Source organism: Ambystoma mexicanum, chromosome 3q, assembly GCF_040938575.1.
Source record: "Ambystoma mexicanum isolate Mex_15411 chromosome 3q, UKY_AmexF1_1, whole genome shotgun sequence".
In the NCBI taxonomy this organism is placed as follows: domain Eukaryota; kingdom Metazoa; phylum Chordata; class Amphibia; order Caudata; family Ambystomatidae; genus Ambystoma; species Ambystoma mexicanum.
The window spans coordinates 193,189,191-193,212,161 of record NC_090926.1 but is presented as its reverse complement, the minus strand read 5'-3'; the positions used below and the strand labels follow the sequence as shown (position 1 = coordinate 193,212,161).

General features: G+C 45.0%; 1 protein-coding gene across 1 annotated transcript in view; it reads right to left on the bottom strand.

Annotated features, from left to right (window-relative positions):
• PRIM1 (DNA primase subunit 1) overlaps nucleotides 1-22,971 on the bottom strand; it is a 349,710-nt gene that overhangs the window by 157,964 nt on the left and 168,775 nt on the right. Inside the window, exons 3-4 of the mRNA XM_069653478.1 lie at nucleotides 22,600-22,706; nucleotides 22,387-22,460 (exon numbers count right to left, since the gene is read on the bottom strand). Of these exons, the coding sequence (XP_069509579.1) occupies nucleotides 22,387-22,460; nucleotides 22,600-22,706 (181 nt within the window). The remainder of the gene's footprint in view (nucleotides 1-22,386; nucleotides 22,461-22,599; nucleotides 22,707-22,971) is intronic.

The window sequence follows — 22,971 nt, the reverse complement described above, 5'->3', positions numbered from 1 at the left end:
GCTCTAAAGGAAATCAAAGGCAACAATCTAGATGGGGGAATGGATGCTCCCATTCCTGTAGGTACATCACAGGAAGGCCTAGTGGGAGCAGGGTCGTAAATGGCTTAATCTCCTCCACCCCAATTCACGGACATAGTGGGCAGAGCCATGCCCCTCTTGCCAGGTATGGCCTTATCGGAGACCATGCAACCCACAGAGCAAATTTGTCCACTTAAAGAGGCACAGACCTCTATGAATGACAGCTTTACCCTAGCAATGGCACTGCAAAACCCGATATCCACCTCACTAAACATGTTTCGCCACGCACAAACCTGGACTTGCTGGGGCAAGAAGAGGTTGTATTGAGGGAGGGGAAAGATAGTCGGCCAGAGCACAGAGTCCAAGGAAATCTTGAATGAATCTATTGTCCTGGACCTTTCTTTTGAGTGCCTTCGCCATGACAGGGAAGGCATCACTAAAAGTAGTTTCATAACAACTGCCTCGGGTGTGGACTTAACCTTGGAACCAAGGGGGGTGTCCTCCAGCTCCCGTTTGGGAAATTCAGCGCCAACACTTCCGAAAAAGCCTAAATCAATTTTAAAGCACCCAGTGAATATGGACTTCTTTACGCCCGGTCATGCAGCACTGAGAGGCAACACAGCTCTTGCAACACAGATGGACTCCTTGGGGCCGGCATCAATTTCAGCACTGCACCTTGTATTAGAATCAATGTTGAGACTCTACGACACCATCAAGGATGTGATACGAAGAGGTTGGACATGCTGGACACAAATGTTGCACACTTGCTGGGAGGAACAAACTTGGTATACTCGGTTCTTAAACCTTTAAATCTGGAAGTACCCAGTCTGAACCACACCTTGGTTACCCAAGAGCGGGACGTTTTTGAGGGTCAGCGCAGGCCGGACATGTCCCCTTGTTTCCAAGTTGCAGTTTTACAACAGTTTTGCTGAAGAGAATCAGGAAATATTCACGCTCTTCCGTGAGAGAATGTCATTGAACCACAGGAGGGAATTGTAATCTCCAACTCTATAAACACCAAAGATCTCTTCCATCAATCCAAATCCAGAAGACAACGAAAGAAAAAAGGGCCAGGAAAAAAAGAAAACCAAAAAACAGCCTGCATCAAACCACAACAAGCGGAAAAGCATCCAGAACTTTATCGCGAGTTGCAACACTGACTGACAGTCTCTGCCATGGTTCCGTCCTCGGTCCAATCTTTCCCAACTGTTGCCTGTCCGATCACACTCCAGGATGAAACCGGAACTCTGGCCCCGGCATTGAAATAAAAGAACAAGGTAATCAGGCAGAGTAAGATCACTACATTCTTGGGGAACCGTGTATCATCTTCCCTGGCTATGCCTCAGAGACGGGAGGTTCCGCAGGATAAGGATTCTAGGTCATCACTGGAGGAAGAGTCTCAGGGGATGGTGGAACAGACTTCTATTACCTCACAGCAGCCGCCAGTTGACCGTGCTCCTTTTATCTTGCAGCAGCCAATAGCGGACTCCCAACCTGGGCAGACAGTGGAAGGGTCTGCTTCACCTACACCAACGAGGCAGGATCAAATCCAAGGCACAGTAATGGTTTGGAAGTTAATTCAGACCAACGAACTCCTTTTCATGAACAGGAGCAAGATGATGAAGGGGTTGCAAGAAATTTCTGTGCTCCGCGCCCTGAGGTCACACGACATTTTTGAGGTTCTCTTTCCCAAACAAGAGGCGAAGAGATCCATTTGCCTTTTTACATCTAATCTGATAGCCCAAATAGTCTGACAAGAAAGAAACTTGTTTAAAAGTTTGGGGTATGAGCGGTTTGATCTGCATACACCACAAGACGACACAGACTTTCTGGCCCCCAAAATAATAACGTGTAATACACCTCCTGCTCCGTCAAATGCTAAATCTCTAAATGGAATAGGAAAGTCATCTTTGGAGGATTGGCCGTGGCTGGAAGCAGCATTCAAAATCTGTTACAAATGTCCAGTCGGCCAGGAATCTCCTCTAGGAGGGGGATTTAAAGGAATAGTGCGCTGAAAAATGTTATGGTCTTCAAAGATGGGCAATAATACAAAATATATAATGAACATCTTTTTAATGAAAGTTCCTATGTGAAATGTTACACAAATAATGTTTAAACCCCTTTAAAATCAAGCACTAGGAGGCGTCCATTTTGTGAAATGGACGAGCCTCCTGTACTTGAGTTAATCTCTGCCCTTGCAGCACTAATGAAGCAAAAGCCACCTGCTGGTAGCTTTTATTCGACCGACCCAGGAAGTCGCTGAGGTAGTTTTCTCTGCTGAGAAGTTTGGACCTTTCGAAGGGAGCGTCGAAGTAGTACCAGAGGGCGAAGTGTGCTTAGACCCTGAAATGTGTTTGTATTCACTCAGTAATCCCGCGGAGGGCGCCAAAATGAAACCGGGGCTGTCCTCTTCTGGCTCGGACTTCTCCACTCCAGCGGGTTAGTCTGTTAGTCCGAAGATGCTTGAGCCTGCATCGCGAATGCCTTCCAGTGTTTTGACCACCAATCTTTCAAGGTTGTATACAGTTTTATACTTAAAGAACCCACACAACTGGCATTTGCCACCCCGATGATCGACGGAAGCAATAATTGCAGACCTTATGGGTATCTCGCCAAAGGGACCTTTGTTTGCACGTGGAGCAAAACTTAAAGGGGGTATTCTCCATGTAGGATGGCGGAGGACAGAGAGATAGTAAATATTATGGGGGAAATGCAAGGAGGCATTCTCCCGAGCCACACTCCCTTCTGTGAAGGCTGAGGCCTTTAACTGTAGTTGGGAGAGCCTGATCTTCAAAGCCGCTAGACGCAAGGTAAAAGTTAGGGTAGGGAGGGATCAGGTGAGGCTGCAGGGGGTCTCCCCCCCCACATAAAAAATAAAAAGAAAAAAGAAGATTTGGTTTTTCGGTGAAAGGGATCTGGTGAAATCTCCAGTACAAGAAATATATTCAAAGAAATTACATACATCCGCCCCGGACGCCTTCATGGTATATGTTGATTTCAAAAACGCTTATCCAGGGGTCATGGTCTTTGATTCCAATCCATCATTTATGACCCAGGAGGGAGAATTAAATGAGACAGTTGCCCAAGAGGATGAAGGAAGAAGACCCAAATTAAACGAGGACAAAGTTCCTGTGTTGAGATCCATTCATCCTCTACCTGTCCAAGTTACAGAGAATAAGTCAAGACCCCTGTTTTCATAATCAACACGCAGACATAAGGAAGGGGGCAACCATTCCTTTAAGTAAAGACTAAGATTAGAAGATTTTCCTATACTCAATGCCAACTCCCTAAAAAAGTAACAGGAACTCAATTTAATCTCCAATCCCATTACACTTCCCCCTGGGACTTGTGCCTGTCCTAAAGGTGTCTGAGGAGCAGGTGGTGAGACCCTGGCCTCAGCCCTGTGTATCCAAAGGGCCCGCTCGTCAATGCGACGCTGCCCGGTGAGTTTCATGTCAGTGAGAGAGAAACTTGGGCGCGTGCGATTGACTGGAGCAGAGAGGGAGAAAGACAGTTGGTAAAGTGGCATGGAGCGGAAAAGTGAAAGAAGCGAGAGAAAGCTTGGAGAGCAACAAGGAGTGGAAAAATGAAAGGAAATATGAGAAAGACAGAAAGCTCAAGATATAGATAAGGAAAGCAACCTATTATTTTTTGATACTGAAGGAATAGAAGCTTGGGGAAGGGAACCATGAGGCCTGACCAAGTTGAATACTTATTGGTTTTTGATGCTAAAGGAGTTAAAAGTTAGGGAAAGGAACCCTGAGAAGCTTGAAGAGGAACTGTGTATTTTTAATTTGGTTTTGTTTTGAACTTGGAAGAGGTAAAGCTTGGGGAAGGGAATCCTAAGGAACTTAACACATTTGAAAGTGTTTGAGACTACTGCAAGAACGGTGGAGAAGGTCTTATGAACAGTCCTTTTTAAATGAACTCATTTTTGTGAAACTGACCAGCCTACACCTGGGGAAACGACCACCTGACACAAACCTTGGTTTCCCATTTTCTGTTGAACCAATATATTTTTCTTTTAAGAGACTTCCTAACACATTTTGTCAAAAAGTTAGTGCAAGCATAGGTTTTGACACATACAGATTTATACTTTGGACTTTCCGACATCAACAGCCCTTACAAACAACAGTTAAGGGAACCATCCCTTTATTGTTAAAATCAGTAAGGCATTACACCAACCCAGGAACCTTAGTAAATAAAGGTTTTGAAAATAACATCTTTGAGTCTGTGTCTCTCTTGATACCATGCCTGTCTCAAAGTGCCCATTAAAAAATGTTATGAAACAGTTTGGACAGCCCTGGTGAGCGAGTGCCCTGCTGTTTGTTCAACTAGTACATGGCCGTGGTGCGGTCTGTGAGGACTAGAACTGTCCCTCGTAGGTGTGTTTGGAAAGCTTTTACGGCTTTGAACACAGCAAGTAGTTTCAACAGATTGATGTGCTTGGATGCTACGGATGGAGACCGCATGCCATGTGCCGTCTGTTCTAGAAGGTGTGCTCCCCAACCTGATAGGGATGCACTTGTGGCAAGAGTGGCTTCTACTTCGGAGTTGATAACGGATTTCCCCTTCAGAAGGTTTTCTGTTGACCATCACTGCAGAGACTGAACGAAGGTTGTTGAGACAACCACTAGATTGTCCCACTGACCACTTGCCTGACAAAAGTGGCTCGAGAGCCACTTCTGCATAGGGCGCAAGTACAGACGGGCGTGTGGAACCAGGGAGATGCAGGATGCCATCATCCGCAGCAGCCACATGGCTTTCAGTACGATTACTCAACGACAGGCTTCATTCTGAGGGATCTGGAACATGTTTTGAACCCTCTCGTTGAAGGGGAGGACAAGCTAGTCTTCTGTTCGAATCACTACCTAGAAACTGTCCTAGAAACTCCTAGAAACTGTTTGATTTGACTGGGGACCAGGCTTGACTTTCTCATCGATTGAGAATCCCAGGTTGAAAAGAAGATCTACAGTCTTTTGGGTGTTCTCCAAACATGGTTGGTATGTGTAGCCCCTGGTTTCTTCTTTTTCCCTGGCCCGGGTGGGCATAGTATTATAACTAAGTGTTTTGAAACACATTGTGTATAGGCGCTATATAAATAAACTATCATAACCTACTCTGGGCCAGGAACGGACCTCACTAACATCACCTGGATTTCTGGCCCTGGTCCGGCAAGGGTGTATTCTTCCCTTCCCCGTAGCAGAGATAGTTCCCATGCATACCACCCCACCATCCCAGACCAGCTGCTCTGGTGGGGCGCTAAGCAACCTGCAAATAAAAGGTTATTAATTCAGGAGATGGGGCACAATTCTGAGATCTGAATGTTAATAAGGCCCAGTAGACCAGAGTAAGTTGGTGACCGGACAGGCTTTTATATAAAATAAAATAATTTGTCAAACATCTCCAACACCCTCAATTACTCCCATGCTTCACTACATGTTCCCACCCTGTGTTGTTTAGAACTTCCATAAATATGGGTAAAAGATACCCATGACATAAACCCCTCTGCATAATAACCTTTGTCAGGTTTCTCATCCCTCTCCCTCTAAGCATTGCCTCCCAAACCTCTCAACCTCCCACTTTCATTACTTGGACAGCTGCAGTTTGCCCCAACTAGCAAAGACCTCACCAGTAAGTCCACAACAGAGTCTTTGAAGTAACAGTAATCAAAACAGTACCTTTGTACATCTGTGGCCTGCTTGCAGTGATGCATTAAGCTTCCCCAACTAGAAACCCCCGCTCTCCTGTGGGTGGCCATCACGGGGCACTTGCTTCATAGGGCTTTGGGAGCCATTACTTCTTCGCAGGGCTTTGAGAGCCCTTATTATCTTTATGGGGCTTTAGAAGCCCGCACTTTCCTCAGTCGCGATGCTGTTCAATGTTGTTGGGGCTCTGGAAGCCCCGTTTTCTTGACAGGGCTGGAGTCCTTTATTTAATTTCCTCCATCATTTCCTTTGTGGCGGTGCAAGTCCAGCACCAGTGGCTAGTGCTAGCCCAATCTCCTCCGTGCAGTGTTTTTTTTTGTTGTTGACAGGGCTCTGGTAGCCCTTAATGTTCATTAGGGCTTAGGAGCCCATGCTGCCTGCTGGCAGCGCAGCAGTTCATGTTTTCCCATTCCTCCGTGGCAGTGCAGCTAAGAGCTTAATTGACGTTGAGCACTGCCCAGGCCCTGCTCACCCAGGCAGGGCCTTCCCCAGTCGTCGGCCGCCCGCGCCGAGCTCCGGCTGCACCAGACGTGATGAAGCTGGGCTGCAAGTTCTTTCTCTGCTCTACCTGTCTGGCCCCGGGGAGAACGGATTACGCGCAGGCCCCCCAGCAGTACTGGTGCCGATGGGGTCTTCATCTTCACCGCCCGCCTCACATGGCTACAGAGCAGGCGGGCTTTCAGCAGCACGGCAATGATCTTCATCCGGGTGGCACCCGCGGGTGGCACCACGCGGCTTTGATGTCTTCTCACCTGCCATGACTGGTCCCCGGCCGGTTTGCAGCCTCCAAGGCCATGCTCCCGTCTTGAGGGCTGCCCCACTCACGGGTACCCGGGCATTTCTCTTCATCCAGGCCTCCCCACACACGCGGCCTGGGGCTGACAGTTCCGCCAGGCTGTAGCTGGCAGACGCAGCCCGGCTCATCTTTCTCCTTTGCTTTCTTTATGGGATCCTTTTTCTGTCTTTCCTATTGCTTCCCCTTCCTTCAACTGTCACCTTTCAAGGTGTTTTTTAAATTTTTTGGAAGGGGAGACCTGTCATTGTCCTTCAGCCACAAGGTTCCAGGTGTTCCCCATGGTGGGAAACTTGGTATGTTCAGGTAAGTCAGCCTATCTAAAGCACATACAAATTTAATAAAGCTTTTTATAAACTCCTTCTGGTGTGTCTGGTCTTTTATATACTTTTCCATAACCCTCTCCTATCTGTTAGGGCCCCTTCTGGGGGGCAAAGAATTGGGGGTCGAGTATTTTTTGAGCTGGGATATTCAGTTGGTACCTCCCAAAGCACAGCTTTCTCCTTTTACTTGGACACATGGAGGTTTATGATCTTATATAAATCACTTTTTTTGTCTACACCTCTTTTTAAGGAAAGCAAACTTGTTGAAATGAATGATCTTGGATTGGGGGATCATTATGCAATTTCCATAAGCTTGGTATTACCCAACCGGTATATTAGGGATAATCTAATGTTTGAACTAATGGAAATGGATAGACCACGGTTGTCCATTAGATGGGAGTCCGGCTACTTGTCATCAGTTGATGTGTAGAATTAGTACTGACCCAATTTTTTGGGTCAAAGGAAATCTTGATTCATCCTCCAGTGCGCAATTGAAAAAATTGATTACATCTAGGCTACAGGTTCAGTCAATTGTATTACTTTTACTCCCAATTGTGTATATAAACCAAATTTGCATAGGTATGCCTTTAATTTAGCGATACACCAGTCTAAAATTGGAAAAAAAAAACGTAAACTTCACCAACTTGGTAATATGCAGCTTGGTGCTTCGTTACATTGCCTAGAGAAAAACTGTATAATATTAGCACATAAAAATGAATAAAAAAGGAGTAAAGGGGCTTGTAATGTTACATGACAACCAACGTATGATGCATCATCTGTTGAAATATGATACTCGGCAGATCTGGACAATATTGAGAACCTTAAACAGTGGAATTGAAGGGACTAAGGAACCAGCTATCCTGGCACCGTTATGGATGGAATATATTAAACGGAAATATGAAATGCCAGGTAAATTTGGGACTCAATCAAAAGGGATTATGCAAATTCAATATTGCAACTGTCCCCAAGGGCACTTGATGACACAGTATGTGCTATAGCAAAAATAAATGAGTCGAGGGCAGTTGGGCCCGATGGGATTTCGCCTTGTATATTAAAAGTAGATCCAGACTTTTGGGCAATGATTCTTAAGCATAAATTTGATAACATCTTCTTAAGTAGAGATTCCTACCACCTGGTGTTCAGTGATTATTGTTCTTATTTATAAAAAAGGTTTGGCCTGCGACCCTTCCAATTTTAGACCGATTGCATTGACTGATGCTTCATCGAAAGTTTTTTCTCAACTGATCTTGAAGGATTTACAGGAGTTTATGAATAAGCATAACATACTGTCAAGATTTCAAACAGGTTTCAGAAAACTGATGGTGCACTTTGAATGCAACAATTGTGTCCTTGCTACAGTGTCAAAGTGTTTTAACTGAGGGCCAATCTATATGGCGACTCTGGATTTAAGTTCAGCTTTTGACACTATGATCAGGGAGATTATGTAGGAAAAGATGTTGCAATTAGGTTTTCCACTCCATTTGGTCGCACTCATTTCGCTACTCCATTCTTCTACCTCCGATTGAGTGCGGTTAAATAAGGAGGGAGCTCTACCTGAACCAATCCAATAGCGATGGAAATTGGGCTTAAACAAGGTTGTACGTTGGCGGCTGCTTCAATTTATATATTTCGAATATTGAAATGTGTTGGAATGATGCCATTATTTTCCCAGCAAAACTTGGCCATTAAAAAATAAACTGGCTTGGTTTCGCAGATCTGTTAATCATTGATAAAACTCATTTTGGTCTACAAACCAAACTGAATCTTTTCGCTGTATTTGCAGAATCGCATTACCCAAGAGTGAACCAAGAGAAATCACAAATTGTTATCTTCTCAGATGGGAAAAAGAGTTAAAAGGTTTGAATGGTCAGTAGCTTGTGAAAGAATTGAACTTGCACAGTCTGTGAGGTATTTGGGATATACACTATCTGATCAATACTCTAAGAAGTGGTGGAAAGAATTATTGACTGAGAAATGTAGGCCCTTAACGTCTCAAATGAGAATTATAAACAAAAAATATTGCAAGTTTTCAAGGCTTCCAATCATCCAGTTTTATTTGTTAAAGATTGAACCTTCCATTTTATATATTTTGGATATATGCAATGTTGAGATTAATGAAATCTTGGACATCTTGCAAGGAACTATGTGGAAAAGGTTTCTCTCTCTCAATTCCCAATGACATCAAATGCCATGAACTTGGCCTGCTTCCCTTATCAGTTAAATGGCACTGGCGCCTTCTTAACAATTATGCTAAGATGGTATTTCCACCAAGAAATTCCCTATATGAGGATCTTAAAAGTATGATTCTGGAAGGATCCTTGAATTCGTTGTCTAAGTTTACGGTGAAAATGAATGCAATTTTGATTTGATTATGGTATCACACAATAAATTAGCTTTAGGTCTTCCTAGTAATAAACAGAAGTTTCAAAGGTATTATTGGTGTGTGCAGACGGACAGAATTGGCAGATATAAATCATATTATGAATTTGCAAAATTCACAAGGAAATGGGGCGATCACCTGAGGTATTTATTGCAATTCCCATGTATGTTTGTACGCAACTTATATCTACGTTGCAAACTAAACCAATTCCCAACAAATAAACATCTACAACTCTGGGAAAGAAAAGAAGGGTTAAACCAGAGAGTTGGTTGTCACTTCTGTAAGAAGCAATATGAAATTGAAACCCTTAAACACCTAGTGATGTTTTGTGAACAAGTCCCGAGGGTTAATTCTTTCGAACATTATTTGCAGACTGGTTCTGAATTAGATAGGGTTTCCCTATGGAATCGGTGTATGTCTGGAAATAGTACTTAGTTGGTAATTAGACTAACAAATACTAGTAACACTTAATAAAAAGTTGCGTGAAAAATGTACCTAAACATACTCAATGGAAACTGTTTAGTGTATAAATACCAGTATCATTATGAATAACGGTTTGTCTAGGGTGAGTTGTATGTTTAACGTCCGATACTTACTATTAATTATTCAAAACAAAATAACAGTAAGTGTGTTAAGATGTGTACTGTTTTATAACATGTTTAAATATGTGGTAATTAGTGGTATTTTGTTTTTTATATGTAAGTGAGTTAAGACGGGTTGTCAAATTGTTTTGTGAAATGTATTTGAGGTGGAGAGGAGGAGAGGTTTGCAAAAAAATTTCAATGACAGGAAATAATTGTTGTATATATAATTTTAACAGAGGGCGATGAATTGTTGATACAAGTTTTAGATGTGTTTGTAAAATGTTTATATTATCATTGTAAATGTTTATATTTAACCAAACACAATACATAAAAAAAGCCAACAGTTTCTGAGCCATGCATGGCGCTTTAAAAGGGTCCCTTCTACCAGTACCCGTCCTGCTGTCTGCCAAAACCAAAATAATTTGTGTCACTTGACGCCCCTCAGTCACCACTGCCAAAAGTTGTGACCGAGTAGGCTCTGGCCCGTTTTGTAGGCCATGTTGCAGAAGGCCCCACTGAACATCGCTATGGCTTGCCAGGAGCATGGATAAGCGGTAAGAGTGCTGAATGCAGCCGAGGTGGTAATGCGTTTACCAAGAGCATAATGCTTTTTACAGTGCCAATCTGGAGGTGACTCGGACGAGGATAGTGGCACCCCTGCACGTTTCCTGGTGGTTGTCACAACCAGGGAGTCCGGAACAGCAATATATAAAGTATCTGAGGGCGCTGGACGAAACATAACTCTCATGTTGATAGTACAGGTGAGTGAGGGTGCCAGTAAGGAGGGGCAAGGCGCTTCTTAACTAAGTTCAGAAGAGGAACTGCCTGACTGACGGGACTTTTGAAGACATCCTCAATGAAATCCGTGTCGGGTAGTGCCTCCTCCGTTACGATCTTGAAGTGGTCAGCAGCCTTCCTGACGAGGGTGTTGAATAAAATGCGATTGTCAATTGGCGAGAGTTCCCAGCATTGACAGACACAAGGAGACCTCAAGGAAAATCTTGTCCGGGTCAGGCTTGTGGGCAGGGGTATTGGCCATCAGCAGGGTCCAGTTATCTAATCTTGAGAGATTGGGTCCTGTGAGACTTGATCCGAATCCGTGACATAATAGAGGTCATCATCTGGGTCATCTTGGTCATCTTGGAAAATATTTACAGGAGTCTCGAGTAGATATCTAGACGGAGAGGAAAGCTGTGCACCAGGAGAATGGTGCTTTGGGGACTTGGAAGGTATAGGGCAGCCCTCCAGAGGCCGACACCATTTTGGAATGTCATCAAATTTGACATTCGACAAATGTATACATTGAGACATTTTCTCCATACAGGCCTCAGATGGCTCCCTAGTCCACACAGAGGAAGAGGAGTGATCAGTGGGAGGGAAAGCTGGAGCAACTGGAGCAGGATCCTGCTGCAGAGCGGGAGAGGCTTGGTTATACCCTTGAGGGAGGCCTTCCAGTCGAAAGAATGTTAGTTGGTAAGTAACTTGTTCTTCGAATGGATTGTGTCCTCCCACGTATTCCTCATCTTATGATAGTACTCCCACCTCCAAAATTACCACTGCTATGGGAGTCTAATTATTTTTCTCATGGACGGAATGTAGTACCACCTTGGCAAATAAACCCTCATTGGAGGAAGAAGCATCTAAGCAGTAATGTTTGATGAAGGTATGCATTGATGCCCATGTTGCAGCTGAGCAAATATCTGCTTCAGGGACTCCTCTTCAGAGCCACAGAAGTAGCCATACCCCTAGTGGAATGGGCTTGAAGCCCATCTGGTGGGTCCTTTCCCGCCAACCTGTAGCACTCAACTATGGCCAAAATGATCAAGCGGGATATAGTCTGTTTTGTCACAGCTAATCCCAATTTATGGCCAGTATAAACTATAAAAAGTCGGTCATCCTGACATAATTTTAACATTCTTGAAATATAAAAACTGAGCGCCCTTGTTGGGTCCAGTCTATGAAACCTCTCCTCTTCTTTGCCCAAATGAGGAGGAGGGTAGAACGTTGGTAGTATGATTTTTTTTGTGACAAGTGAAAGTCAGAAACTACTTTTGGTAGGAAAGATGGTTTAACTCGAAGGACTACCATGTCCTTGTGAAAAGTAGTATATGGAGGTTTGCATGAGAGAGCCTGCAACTCACTAACCATGCGGGCTGATAAGGCTACAAGAAGAACAGTTTTTAATGTTAGAAGCCTCAAGGGACAGGAATGTAAAGGCTCAAAAGTTATACAAGTTAGAAACATAAGAACCAGATTTAAATCTCAAGTCGGGACATGAAAGGGGACTGGAGGGTACACATTAGTGAGCCATTTCAGCAATTGAATGATTAATGGAATTTTGAAGTAGGAAACCTCTTCAGAGGAGCGCTTGAAAATGGACAGCACAGCCAGATATCCTTTAATTGTTCCGATCTGGAGCCCCAGATTGGCTAGATGCAATAGTAAAGAAAGCACCATTGGAGTGCCACATTTAAAAGGGTCCACATCCTTATCCCTGCACCAGATACTGCATTTTTTCCAATGACACCAGTACAGGGATTTAGTTGCAGGCCTTCTGGCCGAAAGCAAAATTTCCATTACGTTCTGGAGATCCCAATCCTTGTATCTCAACCTCTCAGAAACCATGCGTGAATGTGGAGTGTCTGGACCTCTGGATGGAGAACCCGACCTTCCTCTTGCGAGAGAAGATCCTCTCTTTGCGGAAGACGTACTGGAGGGCAGATGGACATGTCCAGAAGGTCCGGGTACCACGTCCTCCTGGCCCAATATGGTGCAATTAGGATCATGGTTCTCCTGAACTTTCTCAACCTCCTGATTACGTGAGGAATCACGGGGACTGGCGGAAACGCGTACAGCAGTGGCAACTCTGAGTCCACCACGAACGTGTCTCCTAGAGCTCCTCTCAGAGGAAATTCCCTAGAGCAGTACCGTTTGCATTTCTGGTTGACCATGGTTGCTAACAGATCCACTTGAGGGGTTCCCCAAAGGGCGAAGATCTCCAGAAGGACTTCCTGAGCTAGCTCCCACTCGTGGGAGACTGTGCTCTGCCTGCTCAGACCGTCTGCCGCCATGTTCTGCTCTCCGGCTAGGTGAACTGCCGATAGGGAGATTCCTTCTCTTATTGCCCAGAACCAGAGCTGCATTGCCTCTCTGCACAGTGGTAGTGACCCTACTCTGCCTCTCTTGTGGAGGTAGTACATGGTCACTGTGTTGTCTGTCATTATCAGGATATTATTTCCCTGTACAGAAGGCAGGAAGGCCTTCAGCGCTAGTCTGATTACCCTCAGCTCCAATAGGGTGATGTGTAGTTTGGACTCCGATGAAGACCGAAAAACCGCTGATTGTCAGATCGTTGGTGTGGGCTCCCCACTCCGTGAGTGAGGCATCCGTCACTACTGTTATCTGCGGCCATGGTTGCCAAAAAGATTCTCCCTTGAGGATGTTGTCGTTGCAAGCCCACCATAGAAGGTCTTGAGCAACTGTGCTTGGAACTTAGAGAAAATCCGCCATATTCCCTGAGAATTGGGACCAATGAGTCCTGAGAGCCCATTGAAGGGATCTCATCCTCAATCGAGCCTCTGGCACTAGAAAGATGCAGGATGCCATGAGACAGAGCAACCTCAGAAAAAAAAAAATCGAAGGCCGGAAGATGTTTGGCATTTTGGAACTTTGTTACAATCTGCAGAATGTGGGGAACTCTCACCTCGGGAGGCGAGGCTTTGCCCGAGGAAGCATCCAGGGCTGCCCCGATAAACTGGAGCTTTTGGGATGGTATCATGTGGGACTTCTTGAAATTGAGGGAGAAGCCCAGTCTGTGAAGGGAGTAGCAGGTGATTGACAGGTTCCTGAGCTTGTTCGGGAGAGCGTGCTCTGATCAACCAATCGTCCAGGTAGGGGTAGACGTGAATCCCCCCTCTCCTAAGACTCGCTGCCACCACCGCCATCAGTTTGTTGAAAACCCTCGGTGCGGAGGTCAGCCCGAATGGCAGAACTTGAAACTGATAGTGAGAGCCGCCAACCACGAACCTCAGGTACTGTCTGTGCTTGAGATGGTTTGGCACATGAAAGTAAGCATCCTGAAGGTCCAATGATACCAACCAGTCTTGGAGTTGGAGAGCCTGAAGGATCTGAGAAAGGGTTACCATCTTGAACTTATCCTTCCCGAGGAACTTGTTCAAGTTTCTTAAGTCCAAGATGGATCTCAATCCCCTGTCCTTCTTTGGGTTGAGAAAGTAAGGGGAGTACCAACCCTTGTTCCTCTCCACTACAGGTACCTGTGCTATTGCACCTTTCTCTAGCAGGAGTAAAATTTCCTGCACAAGGAGCGTATCTGGAACTTTGGCAGAGTTGGTTCCCGGTGGATGGTCCCCGAGGCCTTTTTAGGAAGGGACGGCAGTAACCCTGAGCTACTGTATCCAGTGCCCAAGCATCTGAAGTAATGCCCCGCATTCTTTCAGATGCTGTGTGGTTCTGCCTCCCACCGGGGTCTTGTGTGATAAGGCCTCAGAGTGATTGGAGGCGGCTGCAGGAGCTGCTGAGGGCAAAGATGTCGTTCCTGATGCTAGTTTCGTACCTCTCCCTCGTCCACCACGAGGGACATTTCTTTTACCTCTTTGAATGGCCTGTCCTCTTCCTCTACCAAAAGAGGAGTAGTATCAAAAAGAACGACCTCTCCAGGAAGATGAGCCCGAATAAAGGTTTCTGAGGCTGTTGCATAGAGGCGCTAAGATATTTAGCTGCCGCTTTTGAGGTCTGCAGTTTTTCTAAGCTTTCATCAGCTTTACTGCCAAACAGCCTCAAGCCATCAAAAGGCATGTTGGGTAGTCTGGCCTGCACATCTGGTGCAAAGACGGACTTCCTCAACCACGCAAATCTGCGTTGCACAGTGCTTGCAGCCATGGATCTGCTGATACTATCAGCAGTATCCAGTCCAGACTGGAGACATCACCCATTGCCTCCTTTCCGTCTTTGACAATATTCAGGAAGCCTTCCCTTTCCTCGCCTTCCGGAATCTGATTAGTCGCCACCGAAAATGCAGTCCCACAGTGTATGGGTGAACCTGGCCAGGGTACAGGTGACATTTTTAGACTTGAGAGCCACGCTACCCGGGGTAAAGACCTTACGGGCTCAAGCATCCACCTTCTTATCCTCTCCATCCGGGGGGATAGAGGGATAGGCTGTTTGCCTTGACAAAGTTGCTGCCTGAATAACCAGGCTTTCTGGAGTGGGATGCCTCCATAAATAATCAAGATCAGAACTCGCAGTTCTGTACTTCTTCAGAAAATTACTATTGGCTGCGGAAGCAGTGTCCGGAACCCCCCAGTTTTTTTCCACTGTTCTCTGACGTGTCCTATGGAAGGGAAGAACTAGATCCTTTTGAGGGCCCTGGACAAGCATATCAGTCATATCATCCTGATCAAATGTGGGTGAAGATCTACCCCAGCCCATGTATTCCACAACCCTATTAATTAAACTCCTGTACCCTGAATCTGCATGTTCTGCAGGGTCAGGTTTTGCAAACTCTAGCTCTGGTGACGCATCAATGCCACTAGCAGAGTGAAGGTTGTCACACAGGTCTCTCATTTTCAAATCTGGATCGATTAATTCTTCTGGAACCTCTCTGGTACCATATTGCACTCCAAAAGGAGAAATGACTTCCTCTTCTAAGGCACTTTCTTCAAATATAAAAGACAGACTTAAAGAAGTCTGACTTAGGTAAAGGGGGTAACTCTTGTTTCCTGTGCTTGAGTTTGGGTCGAAGGAATGAAAGGGAATCTTCGAAGGCACCGATGACATCTTCGATAAAGGTGTCGAAAACACCTGTGGCTTCGATGTCAAAGCCGTCTGCGCTGATGACGTTGGCGAAGCCGTCGAGGGCTTCAACGATTTATGTTTTTTTTTTAATTTAAATCGGTGTCGGGGAAACGCTTGATTCTCGATGAGTCGCAACGATTTGACATCGCTTCGTGATTTTCGATGTTCACCTTTACTACTGGATCTTTCCACAGTAGTTCCCGACTTCCCTGTGTCATCCAACGGAGTGACCGGGGTGTGGCTCTTTTGAAGTTTCTTTGAGGGGTCGAGGCCGCATTTTCAAAGACCTTCATCATCGTCCTTCTGAATTCATCAACATTTTTTGGGGGAATCCGACTTGGTCGGACATCTTACCAATTCGGTAGAACTATCAGAGGAAGAGGAAGAAGATCTAGGTCTCCTTTTAACCTTCTTTGATGAAGAACGTCTCGTTCTACTGCGTGATCGAGAATGTTTACTACGATCCGATTCTTTCGAATCGCTCGACTTTTTATATTTCTTTGACAAGGCCTTTGAAGAGGCCTTGGAAGCTTCCCGCCCCACCGCGAGTTTACCTTTTCTCTCACTAAGGGCCTTCTCCGTCATCGACTGACAGGAGCCACAGTCGCTGGTTCGATGGTCTGAACCTAGGCACCAAAGACAAACGCGGTGAGGATCTGTAATCGACATTTTCGATCTGCAATCGATACATTTTTTGAACCCCGTCTTGGGAATAGAAGGGGTGGAAGAAGACGACATTTTCTTGAAGAAAATTCCGAAGCACACCGTTCACGAGAGCGAAGCAATTGGAAAAATGGAACTGAAGCCAACGGGCGTGGCACAAGCTACTTATACCGATGGTGACATGGTACGGAGCCTGTCGCGGGACATCAACGCCACAACCTCGTGCACAGCACCATCTGCCGAGAACATTTTTATGAAGCAGCGAAGATGAGGAATAGGTGGGAGGACACAATCCATTCGAAATATATATGTTTGTTTTCTGATCTTTGGGCTCACCAGAATGAAAATTCCTTTGCATGAGAGGCGCAAAAAATCGTCTAGTGAATAACTTGCCTCGCTCCAGAATTAAAGAAACAGAAGTCGCATAATTGTGTTAATGCATCATTCAACTGCTTCTGAAGGCATCTATGATCAATTAGGGGAGATCCTGGCATATCTGCATGCCATACTTACAAATCTTAAAGAGGAAACTATAGAATCCCAGCCCACTCATGGAACAGTGAATAGTAGAATGAGCATTGACAAAGATAATAGTTTTGGCACCGTCCAGGTATGGGTATCACATGCTCAAGAACCCACACCATTTTCAGGTTTTGTCATGAAAAGCCATTTAAAATAATGCATGCAGATTTGGATTACAATGATGCGTCCATGAAAATAACTTAGCCTATTCGTGTCTATAGACCGCAAGCTCCTTTTCCTGATTTTGCTGAATATTTGTTACCAAAAGCATAGGTACTTACACCATTGCCATCTATTGCCCAGGACGTCACACCATTGTTAAACATATGCCCAGTTGACATAGTGGTGCCAGGTTGATTATGCTCAATTGAGGCAGTAGTGTCAAGTTACATTACACGTCCAGAAGCTATTGGCCCAATTAGAACAGCAGTTCCAAATTCTACTACACACACTTGGTATAACAGTTCCAGATTCCACTTTGCCACTTAAAGCAGTATCTGGTTCCATTATGTCTAGTTAGCACAGTAGGGCCAGATATACATCTATGATAGGAGGCCCTTTACAAAATAACATTTTATGGCTAGTTAGCACACCATTACCAGATTCCATATTGACCCCTTGACAAAGTATGGGTACGTTCTGTAATGCCCAGCTAGCACAGAAACCATTATGCCTAGTACCAACAACACTGCCAGAAAACAAAGCCCAGTTAGCACCAAAAATAACAAATCTTCATAAATGACCAAAGCAGGGAGAAATGTAATTGTGCTGGGAAAGCAGAGCTGCGCCAATTTTATTATGGCAAATTAACATCGAATGTCTATATTTTGCAATAGTGAATACATAATAACTAGGAATTAAGGGGGTTATTTGCACAAAGGCAAGTGTTCAACGCTGAACTTTTTTAGCTCTGTGCAAACGCGAGCAATGGAATCAATGCTACAATTGTTAGGCTGTAGTTTCAAATAGGCAGTAATCCCTGCATACGTTAGCGGTTGCTGTACAGAGTAAGAGAAACCTCCCCATTCCTGAACTACATCTACTAGGCAGAGCAGCGTCAGCAAAGCCACCCTCCCCAACTCACCTTTTATAGGTTGCCGCCCACTCACAAAGCAGCTGGCTGCACCCAGACACATCAAATATAAATGATGGGACATGCATTACTCACCGTAATAGCATTTCAGATGATCTGCTTAGATTCACATGCTGTGCATATGGTCCGACATTCAGTGGTAACCGCAGAGTATTGCATCTTGTCTTTCGGGGACCGAAAGAGGATGTCGGCATAGTCGTGTCTGTAACACTATCCCCATCCTGAGATAAAGCAAGTCTAAAAGACCTTACTTATAAGAAGGGCTTCCTAGTGGCTATCACTTCTATTAGAAGGGTTAGCGAACCGCAGGCCCTTTTAGTTCTAAACCCTTATGTTACAGTCCACAGGGATGAGGTGGTTCTGCGCACTCCTCCCAGATTTGTGCCTAAATTCATCTCGAAATTCCACGTGAACCAATCAATCGAATTACCCACTTTCTTCCAGAATCCCACTAGCATGGCATAAAGAAGCCTACGCACACTAGATGTGCGCAGGGCAGTCATATTTTACCTGGAAAGAATGAAACCACTGAGGAAGACAAACCAGTTTTTCAGTGGCAGCTGGTAGAGAAGGTGATCCTGTCTCTAAATCGGCTATCTCAAGGTGGATTGTCAAATGCATCGCACTATGTTACACTCTTGCTAAGAACTGCCCTTCAAGCCTAGAGCACACTCTACTCGGGGCACTGGGGCTTCCATAGCATTTATTGCAACTGTTCCCCTTGAGTCCATTTGCAAAGAGGCAACCTGGAGTTCTGTACACACCTTTACAAAACACTATTACCTAGACACTCATTCTAGATCTGATTCACAGGTGGGACAAGCAGTATTAAGACATCTTTTCACTACTGTTCCTTCTCACAGCCCACCTCCAACTCCGGGTAGTGCTCGCTAGTCTATGCACAGCATGTGCAGATTCTAAGCAGATTAACAAGCATCCGAAGACATGCATTACTCACCGTAATAGCATTTCTAATGATTGTATCAACTTAGATTCACATGCGCCCACCCTTCCTCCCTGCTCGGATGGAAGGAACATAGACGTTTTGCTACTTTCTCTCTTTATGTACTCACTCACGATAGCCTTGGGCTCCCTCATGGCAGAAAAAATGCAATCGGGGGGACCTCGGAGCGTGAGGCATTTTGGGTACACTACACGTCACGATAGGGATAGCGTTACAAACACGCCTATGCCGACGTCCCCTTTCGGTCCCCGAAAGACAAGATGCAATACTCTGCGGTTACCACTGGATGTCGGACCATATGCACAGCATATGATTCTAAGCAGATTAACAAGCATAAGAAATGTAGAACTTGTTAATAATCAGGTTAACATTGCTTAGTTACAATAACATGAATAACAAAAGAAAAGTGGAGAAAGGCAACATTCGTAGGGAAGCTGCTGGACAATGAGAATGAGGAAAGAGAAACAGAGGACAAAAATTAAGGGTAAGTGCATACACACCACAGTTTATGGTTATTCACCAATAGGCGTTAAGAGTCCTTAAACATAGGCAAGGATTCCCAGGTTTTGTAGGTTTGAGGATGATGGCAAACATTTGCTTTGCGGCCCTGCGTCATGCACTGCACCTTCAGTCAGTCCTTGTTTTACACATTCCATGCTTCTACTCGTGGGTCCATTTAGTATTCAAAGTCCAAGCATGGAATGTGCAAATTCTGAACTAGCAGAAGGCATCACATGGGACCATTGGGCAACTATGAACACTATACAAAAGCTGGTGTGTGGTTTTAACAGAAGGACCACAGCAGCCTTTGAGACCACATCACTAAAATCACTTCCGAATGCGTGACCTCCCAAATCAAGAAATCTGATAATTACATTGAATATTAGCCTATTAATAAAGCAAAAACTGGGAGGAAAGAGTACAGTGTTTCAGAAACCAGGTCCAACATGCAGGTTCGACTTGAGACCTGATATAATACCTTCATTGCACTAGTCAAAGTCATGCCAATAAATTAGCTTAATGGAAAGCACCATCATGCTTTGACATGCAATCCTCTGATGCCCATCTGCAGTTTTACTCCCAGACCCACGTAAAGTTGCATTTCATAGAAGCCAGCGAATTAGAAATACACTTTAGGCTTCTGCACAAGCATCCATCTCCCTGGAGAGGCTGCAAGCACAGGCTGGTGCTAGCAGAGTAGAAGGATCTTCAATGGAATCTAACACTATCACAAGTTTGGCGGTAACCCTTAAATCTGGCGGTAGCGGAATTACCGCTGGATTTAAGGGTCTGCCAAATCAAGGCTTCGGCGGATTTCTCCCCAGCTCTGAGCTGGGGGGAAATCCGCTGGCGGTATGAGCACAAAATGTCCCCATTGAACCCAATGGGGAATGGGGCATTCCCAAATGGGCTCAAGGGGGATTTCCAAATCCGCCAAACCCGTGATCCGGTGCTAATAGCGCTGGTGGGTTTGGCGGTAGGGCAGATAGCATCAGCGCTATTAGCGCCGGCGTTACCGCCCAACTCGTGATGAGGCCCTATGTGTGCATCAAAGAGCAGCAGAAGAAAGGGTGGTGATAGGGCATAGAGAAGAGCAAAAACTTAAATGAATATGGACATTCAGTAATTGGGTTGAAAGGTGAGAGTAGGGGTGGTGGGAATTATGAGGAAAGCATGGTATCAACATAAGACAGACAAGTGACCACAGTTCAAGGGTGTTTATTGAACTTCAAATGAAAGGGTTTGAAAAACGCCCATCTAATCCTAAATCTAAAGATGGGAGCAAGCTACAACCATAATAATAATAATAATAATAATAATAATAATAATAATAATAATAATAACGCAGTCCTAGTAGTGTCCCTTATCTCTAAATACAAATCGTGTGGGAAATAATGTTATGCAAAAGAAAAGTGTTCAAGAAATCATGTCGGGATGTTCAGGCCGTTGGCCTCCTTTCCCCAGGTTTTCAGCACGGGACAAGGCGGTACAATCGAGCTTAGTACAGACTCTGGCTTCTATGGCAAGAGGGTGCAGTTTAAATTTTAGCATCAAGGCTTTCTGTGCTCAAGTCTCTTTGCCTTTCAAAGTCTCTTCTTTCAGAGTGCCTGGTGCGACAAATAAACAAGAAGTTATTTTCCTCTCTGAATTTCACACATACTCAACTTCTCAGGTGATTTACTATTCCACATCAAATCCCCCTCACCCGGGCTCGGATCCGGTTTAACACAACGTTCAATCAGTCTCCCTCCGCCGGGCTCGGACCAATGTAATTCTCTTTAACACAACTTATTTTATCCCAAAATCTTTCAATGGATCTCCCTCGTTCGGGCTCAGACCAACTTAATTCCCTTTTGTCATCAATTCGTTTGGTAGGTTCAACAGATTGTGCACAGGATTTTGCTTGACCCGTCGCAGGACCACTTCGATGCACATTTCTTTGCCACTCGTTCACCTTTTGGCACTCTTAGTTGGATACCTTACAGAGACCTTTGAATTAGCACGTACGCGGTGCCGGACCACACTGTCAAAAGGTATTGTATCTTTGTTTCAAAGTTCAATCACTTATCTGTTGTTCAACTTCACTTGCGTTGGTTATCACATGCGTTTTAAGAGACTGTTCGCTTCAGCGCTCACCATACAATGTTGTTGCTTGCAGCCTTAGCTTCCGCACAGACTGGTCTGGTATCAGTCTCCCCAACTCACTGGCTTTGTTGATTTAACTGGTACTGCTTTGCTGTATGAGCCAAGGATAGTACCACGGCGGCAGGCGATTCTCCCCACCTTGATTATCGAGGCATGAGAGCCCAGAGTACCTCCGACACACAATACAGGATTTCTCAGCCTGGTTTCCTGGTCTTGCACGCTCTATTGTTGAGGGATTGTGAAAGTAACGGTTCCTCGTCGAAAAGGTCAAGGGCACTTCCCTCCTTGCGATCCCCTTCTGTTTAGCCATCTTTCTCCTCGTGTTAAACTGCCATCGCGGAATTGCTGCTTCCTCGTGTGTTTTGCCTTGCTCAGAGTGTGCTCTTGTGCTCTGCCTTTTATCCGTGTGGGGGAACTGTAATGGAAGTCAGGTGTGTGTGATGGTCAGTAATTGCCTGGCCCTGCCTGACCATTGTGTTGGGACATGTCAGGTACACAGCGCTGGTGCTAGTCCGTTTCCTCTCATAATGAGCTGTCCATGAGAAAGTGTTTGTGTTATAAAGGGGAGGGTGCTTAGTTCCTAAGTATCCTACTTGCTTAGTTCCCAAGTATCCTACTTGGTAGGATGGGGTAAAGGTGTAAAAGGGAAGGGGATACCGCGTCTCGCCATCCGGGGTCCCATTCCCAGAAGATCCCTCACCCAGGTGATCCTTCCGCACTGGTCCACCCCAGGAACTGGATCCAAAAGCGATGGCAGTGTCCTGGCCACCTGGATGACAGATCCCCAGGGACTAGCGGGTGAGACACCTTCAGGTTTCTCACAGAATGGAGTCACAGGAGTATTAGTACAATTAGGTTCAAAGTTAAAACAGACTTACCATCCAAGGCTCGATCAAGGATTCGAATTGCAATGGTCATCAGAGTCCAGCACTTGGGACAAATATCCGCTGAACTGAAAGAATAAAATAGCATGCACTTACACCACCTTGTGTCCAACCCCAAATTAATAATATGCAAGAACAAATATAGTGTGAAGCCCATCATTCTGCTTTTTAAACAGCAATTAATCCACAATCACAAAGGAGTCATACCTGCAGCAGTTTCGAACGTCATCGTAATCAGTCATATCAATGTCAAACACAAGCTCTTTTTCCTGAGCCTGGAAGGCACCAGACTTCACTGTGTTGTGTTGGCTGGGCTGCGGAGATGGACGTAGCAGGTTAGTATCATTGCATTCATAAATGCACTAACAATACAACACATACAGTAATACCCGGGTTGGACTAGGCCCAGAGGACACCAAACCCATGGACATGAAGCCAGGTGAATTGTGAAGCTTGGTATTTAGCTTTTCACTTTTAGTTGTTTCAGCATTGGAGGCAATGTTCACTAAATATTTTGTAGTCAATTTCCCATTCTGTAGCGCAAATCTTTACTCTCTCTTAGTGCCACATCATGCCCCT